Source organism: Strigops habroptila, chromosome 12, assembly GCF_004027225.2.
Source record: "Strigops habroptila isolate Jane chromosome 12, bStrHab1.2.pri, whole genome shotgun sequence".
In the NCBI taxonomy this organism is placed as follows: domain Eukaryota; kingdom Metazoa; phylum Chordata; class Aves; order Psittaciformes; family Psittacidae; genus Strigops; species Strigops habroptila.
Genome location: NC_044288.2, coordinates 19,955,783 through 19,976,041, shown reverse-complemented (window position 1 = coordinate 19,976,041; position 20,259 = coordinate 19,955,783). Strand labels below are relative to the sequence as shown.

At 37.3% G+C, this 20,259-nt stretch overlaps 1 protein-coding gene across 2 annotated transcripts in view; it reads right to left on the bottom strand.

Moving 5' to 3' along the window:
* The window catches only part of GABRG2 (gamma-aminobutyric acid type A receptor subunit gamma2), a 69,061-nt gene that overhangs the window by 35,643 nt on the left and 13,159 nt on the right, over nt 1–20,259 (bottom strand). For both annotated transcript variants that reach the window (XM_030504404.2, XM_030504406.2), the window contains exons 2-6: nt 8,623–8,771; nt 6,902–6,969; nt 5,702–5,922; nt 3,024–3,106; nt 2,372–2,509 (exon numbers count right to left, since the gene is read on the bottom strand). In XM_030504404.2, coding sequence (XP_030360264.1) covers nt 2,372–2,509; nt 3,024–3,106; nt 5,702–5,922; nt 6,902–6,969; nt 8,623–8,771 — 659 coding nt within the window. The remainder of the gene's footprint in view (nt 1–2,371; nt 2,510–3,023; nt 3,107–5,701; nt 5,923–6,901; nt 6,970–8,622; nt 8,772–20,259) is intronic.

Genomic DNA, 20,259 nt, shown 5'->3' with positions numbered 1-20,259 from the left:
CATTCCAACATTTAACTTGTGTACTCAGGCTGCACATTGGTTGCTAATAAATCTGTAAGCTTGGAATACTTTCTCTTTTGGGGAAACTATTGAAAATGTGTGCATGTAGGAGAGTAATTATCGGTAGAGCATGAGTCTGGCTGAGAAATGGTGAACTTAATGTAGTTCCTAGCATGCTAATAAGGCACCTAAGTAGAACAATAAACACTCTTTAGGCTCTGCAAGCTTTAGCAAAATACTTGTAGGAAATAGACCAGATTCATGACAGGTCCTGTTTTGTTGTTTTTTCCCCACCTTCTAATTATTTAGATACTGCACCTAGATCAAAATCAAATCGAATTTTCTGCATATGTGTGGTCATAGAAACAAGAGGAGCAAGGAAAATCAAACATGAGAGAGCTGTAGCAAAAGAAATACATACACAGGACATTTTCCCAAGGTTGTATACTCAGCACGTCTTTGAAAGCAGCTCAGCAGGCTGAATAGCTTTCACAAGCATTTCATTTTAGGGATCTAGTGATGGCTGGAGTGACTCTTTGCTGCTTTAAAGTGCATGCTAGCTGCTAATTACTTTTTCTTAAGGCAAATTGAAAGGGCTGGTGTGTGTCGTCATATTAAAAACTAATGATGCAACATAATGGTAGTACTGCAGGTGAGCACTGCGAGCTTGAATGGCTGAAAAAATAAAAGGTTTTGTTTGAATGGGAAAATATCTTTTTACTTTCCATGTTTTACTGTTTATTTCCCATTATGTGCTTTTGGTTCACCAGTGCAAGCTGAGCTGAATCAGTGGATCTGTAGCTTGTAGCATGTTAAGGTTTTATTACTTTCTATCTCTGGCCAAAAAAAAGAAGTTTATTAGAGAATGGCTCAAGCAGAAAAGGAAAGAAAAAGAGCAAATGAAAGAAACTTGAATTAAGGCTGAAATAATTGAGCAGGTTGAGACCGTGGACCACACTTGGGTACGCTGCTGCCTTTTGTGCTTTGCCTCTTCAGGGGCAACCTGAGGTGAGATCTATTGCTGTTTATATTTCTGCTTTGAGAGCAATTCCACCATGCCATGTGTAGTGATGGTTATTACCAGCTACAGCTCGCACACACGCTGCTTGCTTCTCTTTTGCACCTTTATTTTTATTTTCCTGGGAAAATGAGAAAGGTCAAATGCTTTCTTGAACAGCTGACTAAATCTTCCTCAGCTAAAATGGCAGAAGATGCCATAAGGCAAATGTGGCTACAGCTGGGAGGCTTCATTTGATTTTTGCCCTGCTCATAAGGCTAAACATGTAATTTGTGCTTAATGTCCGGTGATTCAGGAGTTGGAACTTGAATTCATTCTCAACCTCTTTCTTTGCACCCCAGTGTAACGTACAACAGGTTCCTCTCCACTTTAGCATATCTTGCTCTCCTTTTGAATAGAACAACAAAACTGACCTTTTGGAAATAAAATGGATGGGGATATTTCTTGGTATTTTTTAAGATATTTCTTAAATCGGAATTAACAGAGATGTCTGAATTTAAATCAATATATTTGCTAGAACAGGAAAATAAGGTAAAAATTAAAAGCAACCTGAAAAGAAAACTGCTTTCATTTCACTGATCTTTTTGAAGTGGAGAAACCAAAGACAAGGGATATCATGCACATACAATATTAGTATGCATTTCCTCTTTACAATCTTTCTTTATTCACTGATTTTCTTTCCACTGAGAAGTAAAACAATATATATATCTAGAAGTATGTATTTTCCTGCTTAGTTAGTAGGGTTAAAATCACTGTTTTTATTAAATGTTGAGTACTTCCTCATTTATCACTTTAAATTCCATTACTTGTTTCCAAGGAGACAGAAATATGCAGGAAAATCATCCGAGAGTAATTTGTAAGGCTGTTCTCTTTAGTGAGAGTTGAATGTGCCCTTTTTTAAGGAACAAAATAAACTTGGAGCTGCTGTAGTAAAGAGGTTGGGACTTTGTATTTTATTTCTGTACAGACCTACTTTCTGCAACTAGAAGTTGGAAGGGGTTGTAAAATATTCAAATCAGTATCACGTTCTCATTTAGTGGCTCAACAGTGCTGTTTTCTACACTGAAACAGGATAGGAAGTTCCCTTGCCTACCCACCGCTTGCAGTAGTAGCTTTCTCCTGACAATTTTAGGTATTACTTGGGGGACAAGAATGGACAGTAAACAACCTATTTTTCTTCCTGTGTGGTGTTCTTCAGAAATACTAAAGCCTGGATGGTTCCATAGGTATTAAAAAGCCTGTAATTGTTCAGTGAAGTGTCAATGTTAACTTCTAAACAAATATCTCTTTTTTTTTTCTTTCTGGTAATAAAATCCTAAATTAATCTAAAGGTAAACAGATCAGTTGTCTTACCTGAAGTAGTCTTTACCACCTCAGTTGTATTTCTTAATCCTGTAAAGGAGAACTGGTAAAGCCTCCAGGATCTGGTGTCCCCCACCTCCACAGAGCTGCGCTTCCATTGGTAAATGATCTCTTCTCTTGGGTAGCCATCTTATTGCAATGGAAAATACAGAATGCTTTGGTTTATAGTCATCGCTAGGGTTTTAGTGTACTTTGGGGAGTAAAAACACTATTTTCCAGTTCTGGAAAAAACTGGAGAAGTTTATTGCAAGTAAATTATAGATATGTTTTTCTCAAGTTCCTTAGTAGTGCCTTTTAATGTCGTGCTTTATTTTATTTATATATAAATCAAAATAGCACTTGAGATAAGTTTTTCTACTTTTGTGGACCCAATACGATGCAATTTTGCCCATCGTTCAATTATGGCCAAAATGAATCACATGGGTCCCAGAAATTATGTAATTTTCTATATAGCATTCCTCAGCTGTGTTTGTGAACATACATGATTCATGCACTTGAAGGTAAGGTCAAAATAAAACTGAAACCATTGGACTATGTCTAGCTAAGAACATAATTCTCACTGACTCTTAGTATGTAAATATAAATTTGTAGTAACTTGTTCAGTGGGGGTCAAAAAAGGGGTATTTCTAAGCATGTTACTTACAGCTTGAAAATTCCAGGGGGCAGGAATGGGCATCCATTGGGAAGTTGTGTAACTGTAGCTGACACTCAGCATCAATTGTCAGCCTGAGGAGAAAGAGAACAGGATATGCAGAATGCACTTGAGAAGTTTGTCCTGAAAGCTACATCATGGCAAGCTAAACCACATGCAAATGTATATTTATATATATAAAGCAAAAATAAACTATTGATAGGTATATATTTGTGGATATTCCGAGCACAGGAAGACATCATGGTTACTGATAAGCAGTGTTTGTTTTTTGTTACATAGGCCCTGATCATCTAGTTTCTGGACTGTGTATTAGAATAAAGTATTAAAGTTCTGTTCCTATGCATCTCAAAAAGCAGCATTACTCATGACTAGCAAATCCATAAGTAAATATACAGGTCATCTCATGAGCAGTGACAAATCTCTGTGTCACAACATGCCATAACGCAGCAGGGAAATGTATTTTATGTGACAAAAATTCTATTTTAGAAATGATGGATAGAGTCCAAATTTAGACATCTGCATCCAAGCCCGCCATCTAGACTACACTGATAGCTAGTGGAGAGGTGCTCTGAGGATGTAATTAATTTCATTCCAAAATAAGATATTTAAATCAGAAAAAAACGTACCGAAAGGTGTTTCTCTCCACTGAATATCAGGAACGCCTCCGTAACTCAGGCGATATAGATGCTATAGATCAGGCAGAGTCATGTACTTTTAGAAATCCAAAATTAGATGAGATTGTATTGCTGATGAGCCGCCTAAAAACTCTACCATTTTTCATTAACTCCCTTAATTGTTGCTAGACTATACATAGCTCCAGCCCTGCCATGAGCTGCATGGCACTTGCACTTTGGAAAGGGTGGAGGAGGCGGGAGGAGAGAGGAAAAAAGACAAAGGAGAAAGAAAAACCCAACTTTGTTGGCTCATGGTGAATGTCCACCAGGATCCCCAGGTCAGATTTGACTCCAGGTGGACTTTGGCTTCTCTAACCATGTCCCTTAGTGCTTGGACAGCATCTCTGTTTTCTTCCTGGTTCACCTGTCCCTGCTTCCACCTCTACGTGTTCTTTTCACATTTGCTAACTGGTCAGAATGGTCAGAATGGACTGGTTTTGAGCCTGGGGGGAGGTGATTGAAAAAATCAACTCTTCCAGAGCTCTTTTCTATCCAGGACAGAATCCTAGATCTCTGGTGATACTATCAAATTTTACTTCTGGACTAATTCAGGTTGAATCCTTACTGGTGCTTGTCCCGACTCGCTAGAACTAAGTATACATTAATAACAGATAACTGTTTCCATCAGATATATCTCTTTCTAATTAGAGAAACTGAGGGGGTTGAAGAGAAAGGTAATGAAATCCAAAGAAACAGTAGTGTAGCTAAGTCCAAATTTAACATTTCAAAAATGGATGTAGGACCTTCTTTATCAGACTTTGATTTGCACTGGTTTTCAACTCCAATAGTTCTCATCTCTTCTGGATATGCAATGTGTAATGAATCTAAAATAGCTATGAAATAAAACTCCTTTTTGTAATTCAGACAGTTGCAGCATTAAAAGATTGTCTTAACCAAGACTTCAGATCTATTCATTAAAATTATGATGAGTGTACTTTTCATCAAAACTTTATTCTTGGCACCCAATACAGCAAAAATGGAAAAAACAGTTAAAAAAATGCAGTCTGAAAGTCAGATGGCCTTATGTCTCACAGCTTCAGTTCTGTACTGTGATTTTGAGTTATCAATTCTCTTGAACAAATGCTGTCCTTATCTACATTTTACATAGTTCTAAATACTGTATTACATGTCAGAAAAAGTGAAGAACTTCCTTAGGATTTTCACATTTAGGAAGTATCTTGTGGTCATTGGGAATATGATATTTGAGTTGTTATATATTGCATATGTTACACTTAAATGTAGGCATATGCATAACTTCATTATTGAAAAGATAGTTCTTAAAGGCAATCTGTCTCAAAAGAAAAGCTATACACATGACTGAGAAATCTGCACAAGAGCATATCTAGTTCAGATTCATGAAGATCTTAGTGGGACAGGGCATATCTGTAGGTTTTGGGTGAAACCTTGAATGACCAATGCTGAAATGATAATCCTTATTCGTAAGATAATTGAGGAATTAAATGCTTTTGCAGGGTGGAGCTTCATCTAGCTAAATTGTAATTAATTCAGAATAAGAGGCCTTTGATGTATATAATACCTCCTTTTATACTGTCTACTTAAGTCAAGGATGTTTTGAATTCATCAGTTTAGCCCAGTAAAAAGATAAAAGGCAATATGGATCAATCCAGTGGCAAACAATAAAACATACCTGAAAAAGAAGATGAATTGCTATAACAATGTTTATATTCATTTTAGTATAGGAGCATGACTATTGTGGAGCAAGACAGTACAATCTATAGGAAGAAATGAAACTCTTTACCACTATAAAATAAATTGCATGCCAATAATGTCTTCTAAATATTTCCCTTTTTCAGGATTGTGTGTATAATGAATATACATTAATATAATGTATAATACATATAATAATATGTATATATACATAATATAATGAAATATGAAAAAACCCCCAGGGTTAATGTCAAATGACCCAAATTCACAGGACCTTTCTCTTTGACTTTCCCTAGAGAAACTGAAATTAAAGTCAGGTATAAATACCTCAATGTGTACAGCACTCTGCCGTCGTTCCAGATCCTGAGCATCCTGTTAGGAGTTGTTATCCAATGAGCATCAGCTTTCTTGGAATTTCGGAAAAATGTATCTGGTATCCAGATCTTCCCAACCATGTTGCTGTTTAATCTGAGCACTTTTATAGTGCTGTTGAACTTCAGACGTCTGTCATACCACGTTTGGGCGAAAAATATATCAATTGTATATTCCTGTTGTGTTAACCAGAAATACTGATGAAAACGTAGCACTCAGCATCTCACATAACTCCTGATATGCTTTCCTTAAATTCTTGTCAAAAAAATATGAACTAAGATGATACTAGGACTGGTAATATTTTTCGGTAAGTTTTTGAGGGCATGGTTTACCAAAGATTATTGTTTAAAATCAAGTCATTAAAATCAATAACAATCAAGTTATTTTCCTACTGACAGGTGAAACTAAGATGTAATTGGGTAGTACATGCACCTTTCTAATTCTGTGTCCCCACACCTCAACTCACACCTGATCAGGTCAGAGACAATTGCTTATTCTCTTGGATCTAGGAAGGAAAAATCTGAGCTGGCTTGGCTGCCTTCATTGCCTGTGTCCCCCAGTTAATATCAGAAGTGGTCAAGTCTCACATTCCCTGGCACCACTGGGTAGCCAGAGCTGCATATGTAATTGTAGAATGGAAAAGAGCAGTCTTGAGATTTATTTCTATACATAAACCCTACAAGAATGAAGGAGACTTTGTGCTAAGGCTAGACCACTTTCCCTCACCTGTACAAAGGTATAATTACATTTTCTGTTGGAACTTTGGAAAAAGGAGAGGAAAGAGGATTTAGGCTTTTCTTTTCATCTCTTGGTGCTTTTTTCTTTTTATTTCGGGAGTGCTAATATCACTGGTGAATGGTTTTCCTTATTTTGTAGCAATCTGGAAGCTCAGTTTTACAGGAGTTGAACAGTCACATAAAAGTGTGAGGATGTGTTAGAACTATTATTATTACTTTTTTTTCAGTACAGAGCTTAGTTTCCTTGTCTTGTAGAGATTCATAGCTCTTATAGTCCTCACATCCATAATAATAATGAGATTTTTAAAATAATATAGGTATAGCACAACATTAAAACTAATGGAAGCTTTGTAATGTCAAAAATGATGGAGGCTTTGTAACAAAGTGAACATTGTAGGAAAACTGGCAATTTACCTACCATATTGATAGCATTCACTGGCCCAATGCTATTGACGTACATGTCAGTGTGAATTACTGTCGGTTTAACTGTAAGAGAAACAAGAATCAGTAACATGAGTAAAGGTCAAAATCAACTATATGAAAGTCAAACACAAGCAGAAATTTACTGTAGTATCTCTCTTGTATGTCAGCTCACATTTAAATGTGCATATGCCATAAATATAAATTTAGAGTGATGTCTCCAGTTTGAAATTAGTTAGAGACACTTTGAGACAAATTCTTAGATGGTTTGTTCTATTTGAACAAATTCACTTACGCTATGAGAACAAATGCTGAAACCAGAGTTGTTACTTTTGAGTGCATTGTATCTGACTGAAAGTAAGTATATTTTGTATCGGGTCACAGCAACACCACTGACAAAACACCATCAACATAAGCAAACTTGTTTTTCTTAGGATGTCATGCATCACTCATTTTAGGTTATAATGCCACATGCAACATAACTGCAGGTGCCTGCAGAGATGGCTGTAGGTAAGCAACAATTTCATGAGCCCAAAGCAAAAATAATACTTAGGACTCTAAAACAGGAAGGAAGAACAGGTGTTAGATTAATTTATTTTGAAATTACTCTATTGTAACTTTATTATTCTTATGCACCTTGACATAAACATGATTGTTTTTTCCCAGATTCTTTTATGAATGCTTAATTCCTTTCTATTTTCTAAAATGTTGGATAGGGAGAATAAGACAAGTTCTTCTGCTAATTTACACTATATGCATACATTGAAGGTTAAATATTCATGTTATCCCTCACTGTGAAAAATTCCTTAGTTAATAAGCCTCTATAAATTTGCTAGAAACTGCTTCCTTCATTGACCTTGTTGCTCTCTGATTCCCTTGCTTTCCTCTGCCTGCCTCATCCATGAATTCCTGTTGCGTTTTTGTATAATCTTATTACTGCTTTATCCTTTTCTGCAGAGGTGTTTTCTGCCTGTTCTGTGCACATATGGGGCCTTCTCAAGCTGACTTGGAACATCTCAGGGAGATTTATTACTTTGAGCTCCCTGAGCAATCAGTGGGGAGGAAGATTCCTGCAAAAGGTGATTCTGTCAAATAACACCTCCGTTAAGAGTCCGTGGTTGGGCTATATACTTATATTGGCTGTGGGGAAAATCTAGGGAGGTTGGCCTTACTTGACAGCAGTTTTCTTTTGTGAACCTCTTCCTCTGTGCCCCATTCTGCAGTCGCTTCTTGCCCTGCTGTGCAAGTGAGGGCTCATGGTGCATTAGACAGCGCAGACCTGCTGCTTTTAGAGGCTATGTCTGTGTCCACCACATCATGCAAGGATCAGGCTGTGTTATCCTCATTTCAGCCTTCCTTTCCATATATTATTTGTGATTTTCTAACACCGTCATTGGATATACAGAGAAGATAAAAACTTGCTTTTTCTTTCCCCAGAAGTTAAATTCTGAACTTCTGTGAAGGTGCATTGTTACAAGCAGCCTGATTCAGCAAATCACAACAGTCTTATTAGAGGTCTCAGGATAGATATAGTAATATTAATTTATGGCAGCTTCCAAAATCGTGACTACTTTTCATGCCACTGATGTCTTACCACATTGTAATTTGTTTTCATAACTACTGTGAATGGATTCTGCTTCCTGTGTAGCATAATATGGGGTGAAATTTCTTTCTCTTCACTGATTATTTAAAAGAGGTCTAAAAAGAAACCAAACATACCTCCTATGTCAGGTCTCAACTTGTTGTCATATCCTTCCAGCAAGCCATTTAAAATAAGAGTGACATCACTCTCATGGACCTTGGGAGTCAAAACCCATGTCTTATTTGAAGTGTAATCTTCATAATCATCATCTCCCTTTTGGGTGGAACTGTTAAAGAAATAAAAATGAAGAAATGGGAAGCCTTGAAAAGTATGAATTTGTACACAACTCTCTGTGGAGACAATATACACATGTATCAGGTTTTAATAGGACCACATAAAACACTGAAGGATTGCCTGCATTATAAAAAGAAAGAGACTCCCAGTAAAGATGTCACATAACAGCTGAGGTTACAGTTCACTTTAGCAACATTTCCTTTTAGTACAGTTCAGATCATATTCTGTCTATTTGAAGGAACATCAGTGTTTATCACCTTTTGTATGTGTATTTTTTCTCTCACTGACTCAGGTGGGACTTGTTATGAAACAAATCTAATTGTCACTTTGCTTATGCAACTCTCCAGCAAAATATGACTTAGTATGTACACAGTGCTGTTGCATTACTCCTCTTTGAGAGAACGATTTGATGCAACACATTACTGACAAGACCAATAATTAGATTCATCGCAACAAACTGTCACACAGCTTTTCTTCACTCTGATGAACTTGAGTTTATTGTGCATTTGGAAAGTTCAGCACAATTTTTTGCCAATGGTTTTCATTTTCACTGTCTACCGGATTATTTTTTTTTTTCTGCTACTGAGCAGTATGACAGCAGATCTAGTGTAATTCAACCTGCTTAGCACAGTAAAAAGAGCAAGTTAGGAATGAGAAATACGTAGACTAGCCTGAATGGACGTTTTCTTTTCTTAAAATCTGTGCCTTCAGTTTTGGAGGAGAAAATAGAAACTACTTTAGAATATGACATCATCAGATATTTTCATTTCAGAATGTCAGTGGTAATCAGCTGAATGGTGCTAGGCAACTGTAAGTTTTTTGCATAATATGCCAGTGCCCTTCTTTCCTGACCTGCTTCTGTGACAAAGTTTGAACACTGCTGGATATGAAAAGTATTAATGATACTACAAATGTCTTAAGCTGCAGGGTGGTGTTTGGGTCAAAAGAAGAAAATGTAGGTATTTTCCTGTTTCAGCCAGAATCTATATGAAATTGAGAGAGAACACAGAGAAATCGATTGTCATGGGGGCTGGAACTTGGGCTTGCCACGCAAGGTTGAAAGCAGGCACAGCTGACCATGGTCATGGGTGCAATAGTGAAGGGATAACTGGTCCCAGAGTCTCAGAGAGCCATTTTGTTCACATGGGTCTCTGCTCAGCTGAGGTCTTCCCCATCCCTCCCTACAGTGCTACCCTGCTGCATCCTGCTTGTAGCTACCTAGAGCAGATGGCCTGAAGGCTTTGCAATGGTGGGCATTTGGGAGCTGTAAGCCAACTGCACAAATACAACTTAACTATGAAAGAGGCTTTAGAATCTTTCTTCCCCATGGGCACAGCCTAACAGCACGTCTGTGCCTCTCTGTATAAGACTCAGCTTCCCTGGAGGTGCTGAAGGTACAGTGAAATTTGAAGCAGCTTGAGACTGCACATATGGCTGCAGCAATCAGGAATGCATAGTGTGCATGAGAGAGCCAGTCTTGCATGGTATTGCATGGAGTTGAGCTGGGAAGCTGCTAGTGAAGCTAGCAGCAGCTGTCTATGCTTTCATTACACATACTGAATGCTGCTGCCTGCAGCCTCCAGGCACCACCTCAGCCACCCGTGCCAGCGATATGCAGCTGGGAGCTTCAGCTTCCCAGATCAAGAGTAGGCAACCCAACCTCCTCCCTCTGGCTACACAGGCCTGAAACTGTAGTGCTTTACTGGCAATCAAAAGCAGAGTTTTAATTGGCAATGTGCTGCATAGTATTCTGCTGGTACTGACAAGCAGGCCAGAATAATTAAATTGGTAGGGAAATTTGTTTATCCAGCTGTCTGGAGTTCAAAGTTCTAATTGTAATTCAAAGGAACATAACTGAAGCAAGGTTATCCCTCCTGGAGGAAAGGAAATCCTTCTAAATGAAGTCTTTATGAACAGAAGGCACTAGATTATGTTTTCAGTCGATGCAAAATGAATGAAAAAACCTGACTTTATGTATAAAAAGCCATACTCCTGTTTTATAACCAATTAAACAGCTATTCTCCAAAAAGAATAATTTTTCTGAATGGAAAAGAACAAGTAAATCAAATACATTCTTTCACAAAGGCAATGTGTTCCTGAATATTAATGCAATGAGAAAGCTTCAAAAGCCAGACAGCTACTTAGTAGAGCCTGGTGTAATGGACAGTGCAAGATTAAAAGATGAAAAAGCATGTTTGTCTAGGACTTGTCTCAAATCTAGAAGAACCTTATTGAACAGCAGCCCACAGTCACTAAAACTTCCGTTTTCTCTTGCTAATTATTTGTAGGAAAGAAATAGCTATTTGTCTTCTCATCTGCCATTTCAAGCCATTTTCGCACTCCAAATCTCAAATGCTTTATGAGATCAGTGTGAGAGAGAGGAGAGGGAACATAGCCAATGTGATGAGGGAAAAAGGCCACTGAATTCCAGCTTTTTTCTGAATTCCAAGTGGATCATAAGTTAGCATGGGTATCCAATTGTCTAAATGTTGGTGTAAAACTGCATACCAGCCCGAACAATCAGAGGCACTTACCTATCCAGATGAGCAGGGCTTTAGCTGTGCAATGCCATTAATACTAATGAAAATTACAATGACAAAGCCCTTTTCATCTCCTTAAGACTTTCAGATCAGTTCTTCTGATTATATGGCCTAAATTTTGCAAGTGCTTTTAATGTCCAGAGCAAATCTGATAAAGCCCAGATTATACTCAAATGCATATTGAAATCTGGTTTTATTCTTATGCTGCTAGAAGTTTTCAAATCTAGTAATAGAGGTATGCATCCTATTTTCAGATTACAGTATAGTTTTTTGTAAGTTAATGTTTCAGACACTGACAGTTTGAGATATTTCCACTTCTGACATTTAATGCTATTGCAAAATGTGTGCAAGGCTGCTCTACATAAATCCAGTTTTCCTGTTTGGAAAAGAGAGGGCTTAGGAGGGTCAGAACCCACGCTTGAAACTTCAAGTTGTAGAGTATTTCAAGTTAGAAGGTGCTTTTGGAGGTCATCTGGTCCAACCCGTGCTCAGTTTGCCAGCTAAGCCTGCATGAGGTAACTATGATTGTAATTACTTATATATATAACCACGAGTGTGCCTAACGTTAAGGGGGGCTCACTGTATATGTCAGATTACTAGAAATGCATCTTCATAAAGCACATAGAGGGCAGAAATCACTACATGCTAATAAGCATTTATTAATTTAGATCAGAAAATGCATTAATTTGGACTACAGGAATATTTGTGGGGGTAGCAGCACACAAGTGAGTCATATTTTTGAATTTTTTTAATACAAATGTGCAAAGATCTATGAACTGGTGTCTCGCTCTACAGTTACATAACAACCTCATTCTGCCACTGAGGTTTTTACTATGGTTTTAACTCATGTTTCTTATCTTTCTCACTATAAAATACACACACTAATTCTGCATTAAAGAAGTTGTTACTTGATTTGTTATGTTTCTATAGCTCTTTTGAGTGCTCACTGGGGAGGTGTAACCTTAAGCGCACAACCTAAATGTTCAGGACTGGATTATCCAGCTTCTTTGCTAGTGCACATCATCTGAAAGTTCTTTGCAGTAACATCTGGGCAACATTTAATCATTCATGGAGCAAGTGTAACCTCTGCGGGCAGAGATGCCTACTGCAGATAGAACTGGCTTCATCAATCAAGGGATAAAGAACTAAGGAAATGATGCCCTATTTAGTTAGCATAGCCTCTTTTACAGACCCCTTAGCACTAAAGGCTTTATTTCTATACTGGACATATTGTGAAATAGTATAGTATAAATACTTCTCAGTCAGTCCCAGAGGATATCTCCACTGAGAAATCACTTATGCATTAGGGAAATACTTTTTTCCCATCTTCTTTTCTGAACCTTGTCCAGAAGACACAGCAAAGCCCATTAGATAAAGGTTTTGTTAATGTGTTGATACACTATTCTGTTAGCAGTCCAAACCCATGGAAGTGCAGATTACAGGCTGGGAATCCATTCCTCTTTTTAATAGATTCATTAGGATTTCTTTTTGCTTTTATTCCCATGGAAGTAAGATTGATACCTATGTAAAAATAATAATGAGTTTAGTAAAATTTAACAAAAAATTATATTAATGGTGTTTAACTGTCTTACATTAAAGGGTAGATTATCCACTTCAAAACTAGTGTGTTTTAGTTAATTGCTGACATAAAGTCAGCATTATAACTTCTGATGATCTCTGCTGTTCCATGACATCTTTATATGAGAGACACTTTAATGTAACTTCCAGAAGAATCATATATAGGATTTCTTGGAAAGACACTACCATATGTTGGTAAAGATACACTACACATTTTGAGCAATAACTCACAAAAGATATCCCTTTGAAATAAGGTAAATGTTTTCACAACTCGTTAGAAGTAGTAGAAGGGAAATTATATTCTCTGATGCAAAAACCTGCCATTACTGCTCAGTCTTTCAACATTTACATGTGAGGTCATATATTTAGCTGGCCAAAATCTCTATAATTCCAGTGACTTTAAATAAAATATGCTAACTTGCACCTGCTGTGGCTCTGCCCCTTAACTTTTCTAAATATAGTAGATCAATTTTAACTATTTCCAAGTGTTATATGAAGAAACTTCACACAAGAGTCAATTATCCCTGCTGGAATCTGCCTGCTCTTGCATTGCTTTTTACAAGCAGAATCAGAGTAGCCACGAAGTGCCTAAAGGAAAAGACCTGTAGCAGTACTGTATAGCCAACAACTAATTAGTTTAATTCTAATTAAAAACTTAAGCTTATTCGTAAAAAAAAAAAAAAAAAAAAATTCTGACCAATTTCATCTTTTATGCCTAGGAGGCTAAAGAAGCTACAGAGCATACAGCAAAGATTTAATAAACTACTCACACACAGGGTGAGTCTTCAGCTTACAGCACCAGTGTTTTCTATGTCTCAGTGAAAACCTGAAACAAGGCTCGCTATTTTACCTAACAGCACTGTTTAACTTAATGAATAGCCAAGCTAAGTTAATTCTCTGATGTGCATAAAAAATTACCCCAATCTATAGGTCATACGTTATTCATTATAATAATGTTTCCACTATGGTTACAGTGATGCTGTATGCAGATGTAATATATGAGTATGTAGCGAATAGCATATTTGCAGGAGATTACGGAGTCTGTGGAAATCTAACTGTATCTATATTCTTTCTTGCTGACTGCCAATCATATTTTAAGTAAAGCTATCTCAGTTGAAATAGAAGTGTTTTCACAAAGCTGAATGCTGTATTCTGTCCCTCTGTTCACGTTTCTATTTTGTCCATTCGCACTGTTTAAATCCTAAGGTTGTGCCCAGGACCATGCTTCTATATTTACCACAAAAAATGGTACCTATTTTCTCCTTTACTACTAAATGTCCACCACAATACTTGGGCGGAAAAGAGGAGATCAGTCACTTATGTAAAGTTCTGTAAAAGGAAATGGAGATTGTGCTGAGAAATTTGGGCACAAAGAAAGTGTCTTGTTGTCTTGCTTCCTCCACCTGGAGCTCTGGTGCTATTGAGACTGCCGTTCTGGTACCTGGATGGAGCTTTGTTGCAGAAAAGCCTCAAGTTCTGGATTCACAGTGTTCCCAGAAAAGCTTATCCAGACTCGGCCACCAGGAAGTATTAGCTGTGTTTTGGCCACTTGGCATAGTCACCTAGCGAGGGAGGCTGAAGAAGTTCACAAGGGGCAATAAAATAGTTGTTACTTCTATTTAATGCTTTGGGTAGATTGGATTTTAGGTAGGTCACTTGTAGAAGAGAAGTTCATTTCCTAGGCAACTCCCTGGGTTGCCCAGGGAGGTTGTGGATGCTCCATCCCTGGTGGTGTTCAAGGCCAGGTTGGACAGAGCCTTGAACCACGTGGTTTAGGGCAAGGTGTCCCTGCCCATGGCAGGGGGCTTGGAACTAGATGATCTTAAGGTCCTTTCCAACCCTTACGATTCTATGATTCTATGATTCTATGATTAACTGCTACAGCTATCATTCCATGAACTATTCAAATAGTGTAAAGTACTTAAAATCTTGTCACGAACTGATCACTGCTTAAAATCAAAACAAAGCTGAGTTTTTCTGTCATTCCTAAGTCACAAAGGCACTGAAGTGTACAAGAAAAGCATAATACTACAATTCTCAAAAATAAATCTCTACAGCTGAAACACTAGGGTGAAGTAGGGACTGAACACACAAGTCTCAAAATGGGTATTCAAGACCCAGAAATCACTAGAGTAGCATAGATGAGTACACAGATGACTTTTGTCATCTTTACAGTACATGAAGTCCCCAGATTGCCAGCAATCAAGCAGTCATTTCTGAAAACTATGTCTACATTGAGATTTAAAGGCCAGCCAGATTCCTGTGAACATTTACAATGTTTTCCAATGAATGAGATGATACCTGGCAACGCAGCACCTAAATATCATGCTGTGGATTTTACAAGCTGCCTTCTAGTCATTCAGCAACTCACAGTATCCTCACTGGGGCTTATCAGACATTTTGAGTGAAGCAGTCCAATTCTTAAACCTCTTCCCCAGACCTCTAAAATATTACATAGCATATTACATAGCAATGATGGTTTTGTATTAGTTGCTATAAAACTGTCAATCATAGCTGGCTGGTTTATTTTACAGTCATTTAATGTCTTCCCTAAGACATACACTCACATTAGCTACCACACCTTATCGCATCATAAATTTCAGCCCTTTGAAGTTACAGTTAAAATCTCTGGTTTTGTGAATGTGGCTACAGCAAGTATTTACCCAGAAAGGTTAAAAATGAAAAATTTAACTTGGTTTAAGTTTTGTTTCCTTCCTGTTTGTTGTTTCTAAAAAAAAAAAAATTAAAAATAGCCCTTTGAAATGCATTTATTGAAGGCTACCACTAAAACCTCTGGTTTGTAGTATCTACTGTCTTTTCTAGTTCGCTGTGCTGAATAATTGTGGTATAATTTTTGCATTGCACAACTGATTGGATTCAGGACATGAGTAAGCACGAGGATTATTGTTCCTTTCAAAATATTTCTAGTACCAACAATATGGGCTTATGGCCAGTTGTCACCAAAATTATCAGAAACCAGTACTAGCAGTCCTGGCAAACAACCAAAATCTGAAATGTAGTACCCAGACTAGAATCAGTTTCTCCAGCAGGAAGTTAAGGCACATTGGTTAAATTAGTTGGTAAAGGATTTCCGTCTTCAGGTCTATCAGAACAGAGCAATGTAATTCACCAAAACTGAATTACACCACAACATACAACTTGTGGGTAGGGAGACGAAACATATGCTACCCCCAGGGAGGATAAGAAAATGTAGAGGACTGAACCAAACTTGTATAGTCAGTAAGGAACGAGAGAGATAATTATAGAAACAAGCACACATCATTCATTTTGAACAACCTGAGCTTCAAGTGCAGCATTTATACCTATGAGGACTCTGGAGCAGTCTAAGATGTTACCAGATGATTCAGATAACCCTCCATAACTTAAGATTATTATAGCAATTTTTTTTGAGCTGGAATTTTGTACAAATATATTTTCTTACATTTTGTTTATTGGAGGTAATATAATCAACTCACGCATCTCTTTCTGCTGTGGTTAGAGCTACTTATTTTATAGTGACAAAGCGAAGGAAAGCATTAGATAGAAATACACAAAAAAGGCAGAAGAGGTTCAGATATTCTTCTGCATTATAGAGTTACCTTGAGTTCATCTACTTTATTTGAAATTGTCGAGCTATATCTAGTTGTAAAAGGTATAACCTTGGAATTATGTGAACCTCAGGTGGTTTATTTTTTGATTTACCTTCCTTTCCATTTCATTCCCCTCCTACCCCCTTCTCTCCTCATTTTTCATTTTGTTGTTTAGAACTGTTCTGTGCACCTCTGCATGTGAAATCTAAGGCACCTGGGGCATGTTTTTTGCCTATTGCTATTACTCAGCTCCTGCAGATTTCTGCTAGAGCTGGGAGAGCTCAAGAGAAGGAGTTAAGTTAATGACCATTGCTGAAATGTGATCCAACTAGGTCTTTTTTAATGTGAGCTCTCTTCATTTTTTTCTGGCTGTGTTTTATTGTATGTAATTTTCATCTGTTACTATCATATGTAATTTCTCTTCCCCAATAAGATGCATTGCTTTTAGAAAAGATTGCTCTAAAATTTTGCTATAAATTAACAAGAGAAGTAAAAAGCTTAATTCCGTTCTCAGTGAGTAAGATTAGGAAAATGTGGATGCCCTCCAGCCATCTATTTAAACAACATTAGCTCAAAACCCCCAATCCTATTGCTCAATTAGATTTGAAAAATGAAAGAATCAAGATTCTTGTTCTGCAATACCCTATGAGGTACTCATATTCATGGCTTTTCAGAATACTTGTACAACATTTTTCTATATTTTGTCAGCAAGGTAATTTCACCCAGAAGGAAATAACTTCTGGAATCAAATCATTCATGATGTAGCCATCTTCTCATAAGTATCTGTCAATGTTTAAAAACAAACACATGAGGTGCTAGAAATGTCTCCAGTTTTGCTTATTGAGTAACCCTCCGGAGCATTTTTTTGAGATTTTAGAATACCCTTTTTTGTCTACAGATGTGAGCTTTAAAAATTCAAGTTAAACTGACTATAAATCCTCATTAGAATTAAATCTGTCTGGAAAAGTTTTAATTCTCCTCTTCTGTGTTTCAGTACACAGCAAAGCACTATAATGTAGTGTTCCCGGTGCTGGGCTGGGAGTAAGGAATCTGGAATGCTTACCCCAGTTAAAGGACCAGTGTCCTCCTACTTGCTATGATAAGCTAAATTATATCATCTCTGCACATAAGTGCAAACCAATTTTACCATATAAATAAGCACATAAATGTACTGGATTATTTGTGTTTGGTGAAGACTAGGTATGATGGTAAACCATTTCATTATGGAGGAAGAAACAGTTGCTCACCATGCCTTAGGAAATGACACTGAAGTGCTGGGAATCGCGCTTGCATCACACTTATCAGCAATGTTATAGCCCATCTCTTTGGTAAACCAAGTGGGATAGATAAACCTCAACTGGTTAGGGAGCCAATTAAAAATAAATTTAAAACCAGTGTAGGTTTATTCTGAGTATATCTTAATTCTTGCTTCTTGCAGATCATGGAAGTATCATTACTAAAATGTTTATTAGATAGAAATGTGTCTTGAAGAAAGAAATGTGTCTTGAAGAAAGAGCTGAATGAACAGAAAATAGTTGCTCAATACACATGTCTTTAATTAACTCATCGTGAAGCTAATTCATTCACAAAATGAGTGTAAGCAAATGGTGAAATTAAACTGGGGTTTTTGTTGTTGGGGTTTTTTTTAAAACAATGCTTCTCATTTAACTTAGTTTTTAATGCATGGTAACCAATAGTAACCCATGTGTTCCCACATAAACCAACTTATATCATGCAAGACACTGTTTGCACTCATGCTCACAAAACAGACTGTGCAGGGGTGGCTGTGGAATTTAGTTCTGATAACAGGGTAGATATGTCTTACATTAAGAATGTAAGCGGCAAGCTAATGTCTCTGTGTCAGCTGAGTAGGAAAATTGTCAACAAGTGTGCCTTAATTTCACCTATGAAATTTATTTTGATGAAATAGCCTATGTTGATTTTGTTGTGGAATTCTGACGGACTTTTCTTGGTAGTTGGTACTACAGGGATAGCTTCATGTCAGAGACTCCTTAATTTTGTGGGGCATAGAAACATCCTAGTTTCTGGGTAAGGACTGCCAGCACCTCTGCTGTAATATGCACCCAGACATGGTTATTCAATGGCAGTGTCACCCCATGCCTCTACCCCTCTGTGCTGCATCCTGTGTCCACTTTTCAAGGGCTCTGCTGTCAAACTAGGCGTGTATTTCTTTGCACTTCATAATTATGTAATAATTTACTCTTCATAGAGTCACTGCTTGCTACTATTGTTTATATAAAACTATGATTGTACCATACAAAAGGACAAACAAATTAGCCACAGACGCATGCTCAATTAGAGAAATTGCTGTGGCAGCTAAACCAAGGAAACCAAAGCTGTGGCTGGGTCAGGAAAAGTTCAGAGCCTTGTAAGCTCAATGCAGAGGTTATGGCCTGTCACAAGCAATGGCAGTGCTGTGTTGTGGGGCTGTGTGCTGCGTTTCACAAGCATGCCTTCCAAGGTAAATATTGATGCACAGCTGCTACATCTCCGTTTCCTATTTATACCCCACTAGGACAAACATTTTGGAACACAATTTCAAAATTAAAAATGGGGTACAGAAGAAGCTGTCTTTTGATATCTCTTCCACAGAAAGAAAATCTCACTATGAAGTATATTCAGCTTTTTATGAAAGAACTTCAAAATGTTTTTCTGAAATATGGTGAATTGTTTCAATGGTTTTTAACTAATCGATAATATGGTGATTCTGCAACTTTATTTTAATGAGAAGAAACTGCATATGGGTTCACTCAGTGTCTTATTTCTCTCTTTTTGGTATTTCTACCAGTCTCCACTAAATAAAATATAAGGCACATAACGTGCAAATTCTACCTAGTTCTGAAATTTTTGACATTTGAGTGGGCTAGGCATAATGATCACTGCAAAGCCTATCTTTCCATCCCTTCTATTTAAATGTGACTATTAAGGCTAGTCAAAACACCAGGAAAATAGGAGCAATTTCTGTTTCACACATATACAAACATATATCTCCCAGACTTCTCTTTTTCCTCCAGAAATATTTCCGCATACCTTTTTTGTCTCTCTCTCTCATCAATATAGTAGAATTTTATTTTGTAAGTTGTCGTTGTTCTGATTATGATCAGAGAAGTTTGTTTTTTGTAAAAGGAAAGAAAGTTCTGAAGAGAAAGCTACTAGAAATGATATTCAGGAATAGAGAAAGATGAATGTCTTGTAACTCAAAAAGAGGGCAAGAGTCAGAACGATAACCAGGTAGAAGTAGAAGCTAAGAGTGGGTTTGATTAATGTATGAAACTGGCTACAAGGGTCAGAAATAGGAATAGATGTAGTCATAAACTTATTCTGAAAACATTATTTTGAAAAACTGCATTGGGAATCATGTTTCTAAAGTACACCTATTGCCAATTTATTTCTGGAATTCCTGGAGGGGCGAAACCACATTAAGGTCTAGGAGATGTAGACTCATATAACTAGAGATTCAAAATATGCTTAGCAATGGAATAATACAGAGTGCAGGAGATACTACAGAGAATGAGACAAAGTACAGAAGACATACAGAGGTGAAACTGTTTCCTTCAGTTCAAAAGATTATATAAGAGGATTTTTTTTTCTCCTCATCTTCACTGCAGCTCTATACTGTGGCAAAATCAAAGGATCCACTAAATGTGCTGCAGAGACTGTTTCAGATGTAAACCAAAATGTCCAGATATTCAGGCCAGATCCCCAGCAGGTTTTCTTGGTCCTTTCTCAGAGCCCTATGGAGCATCCACCA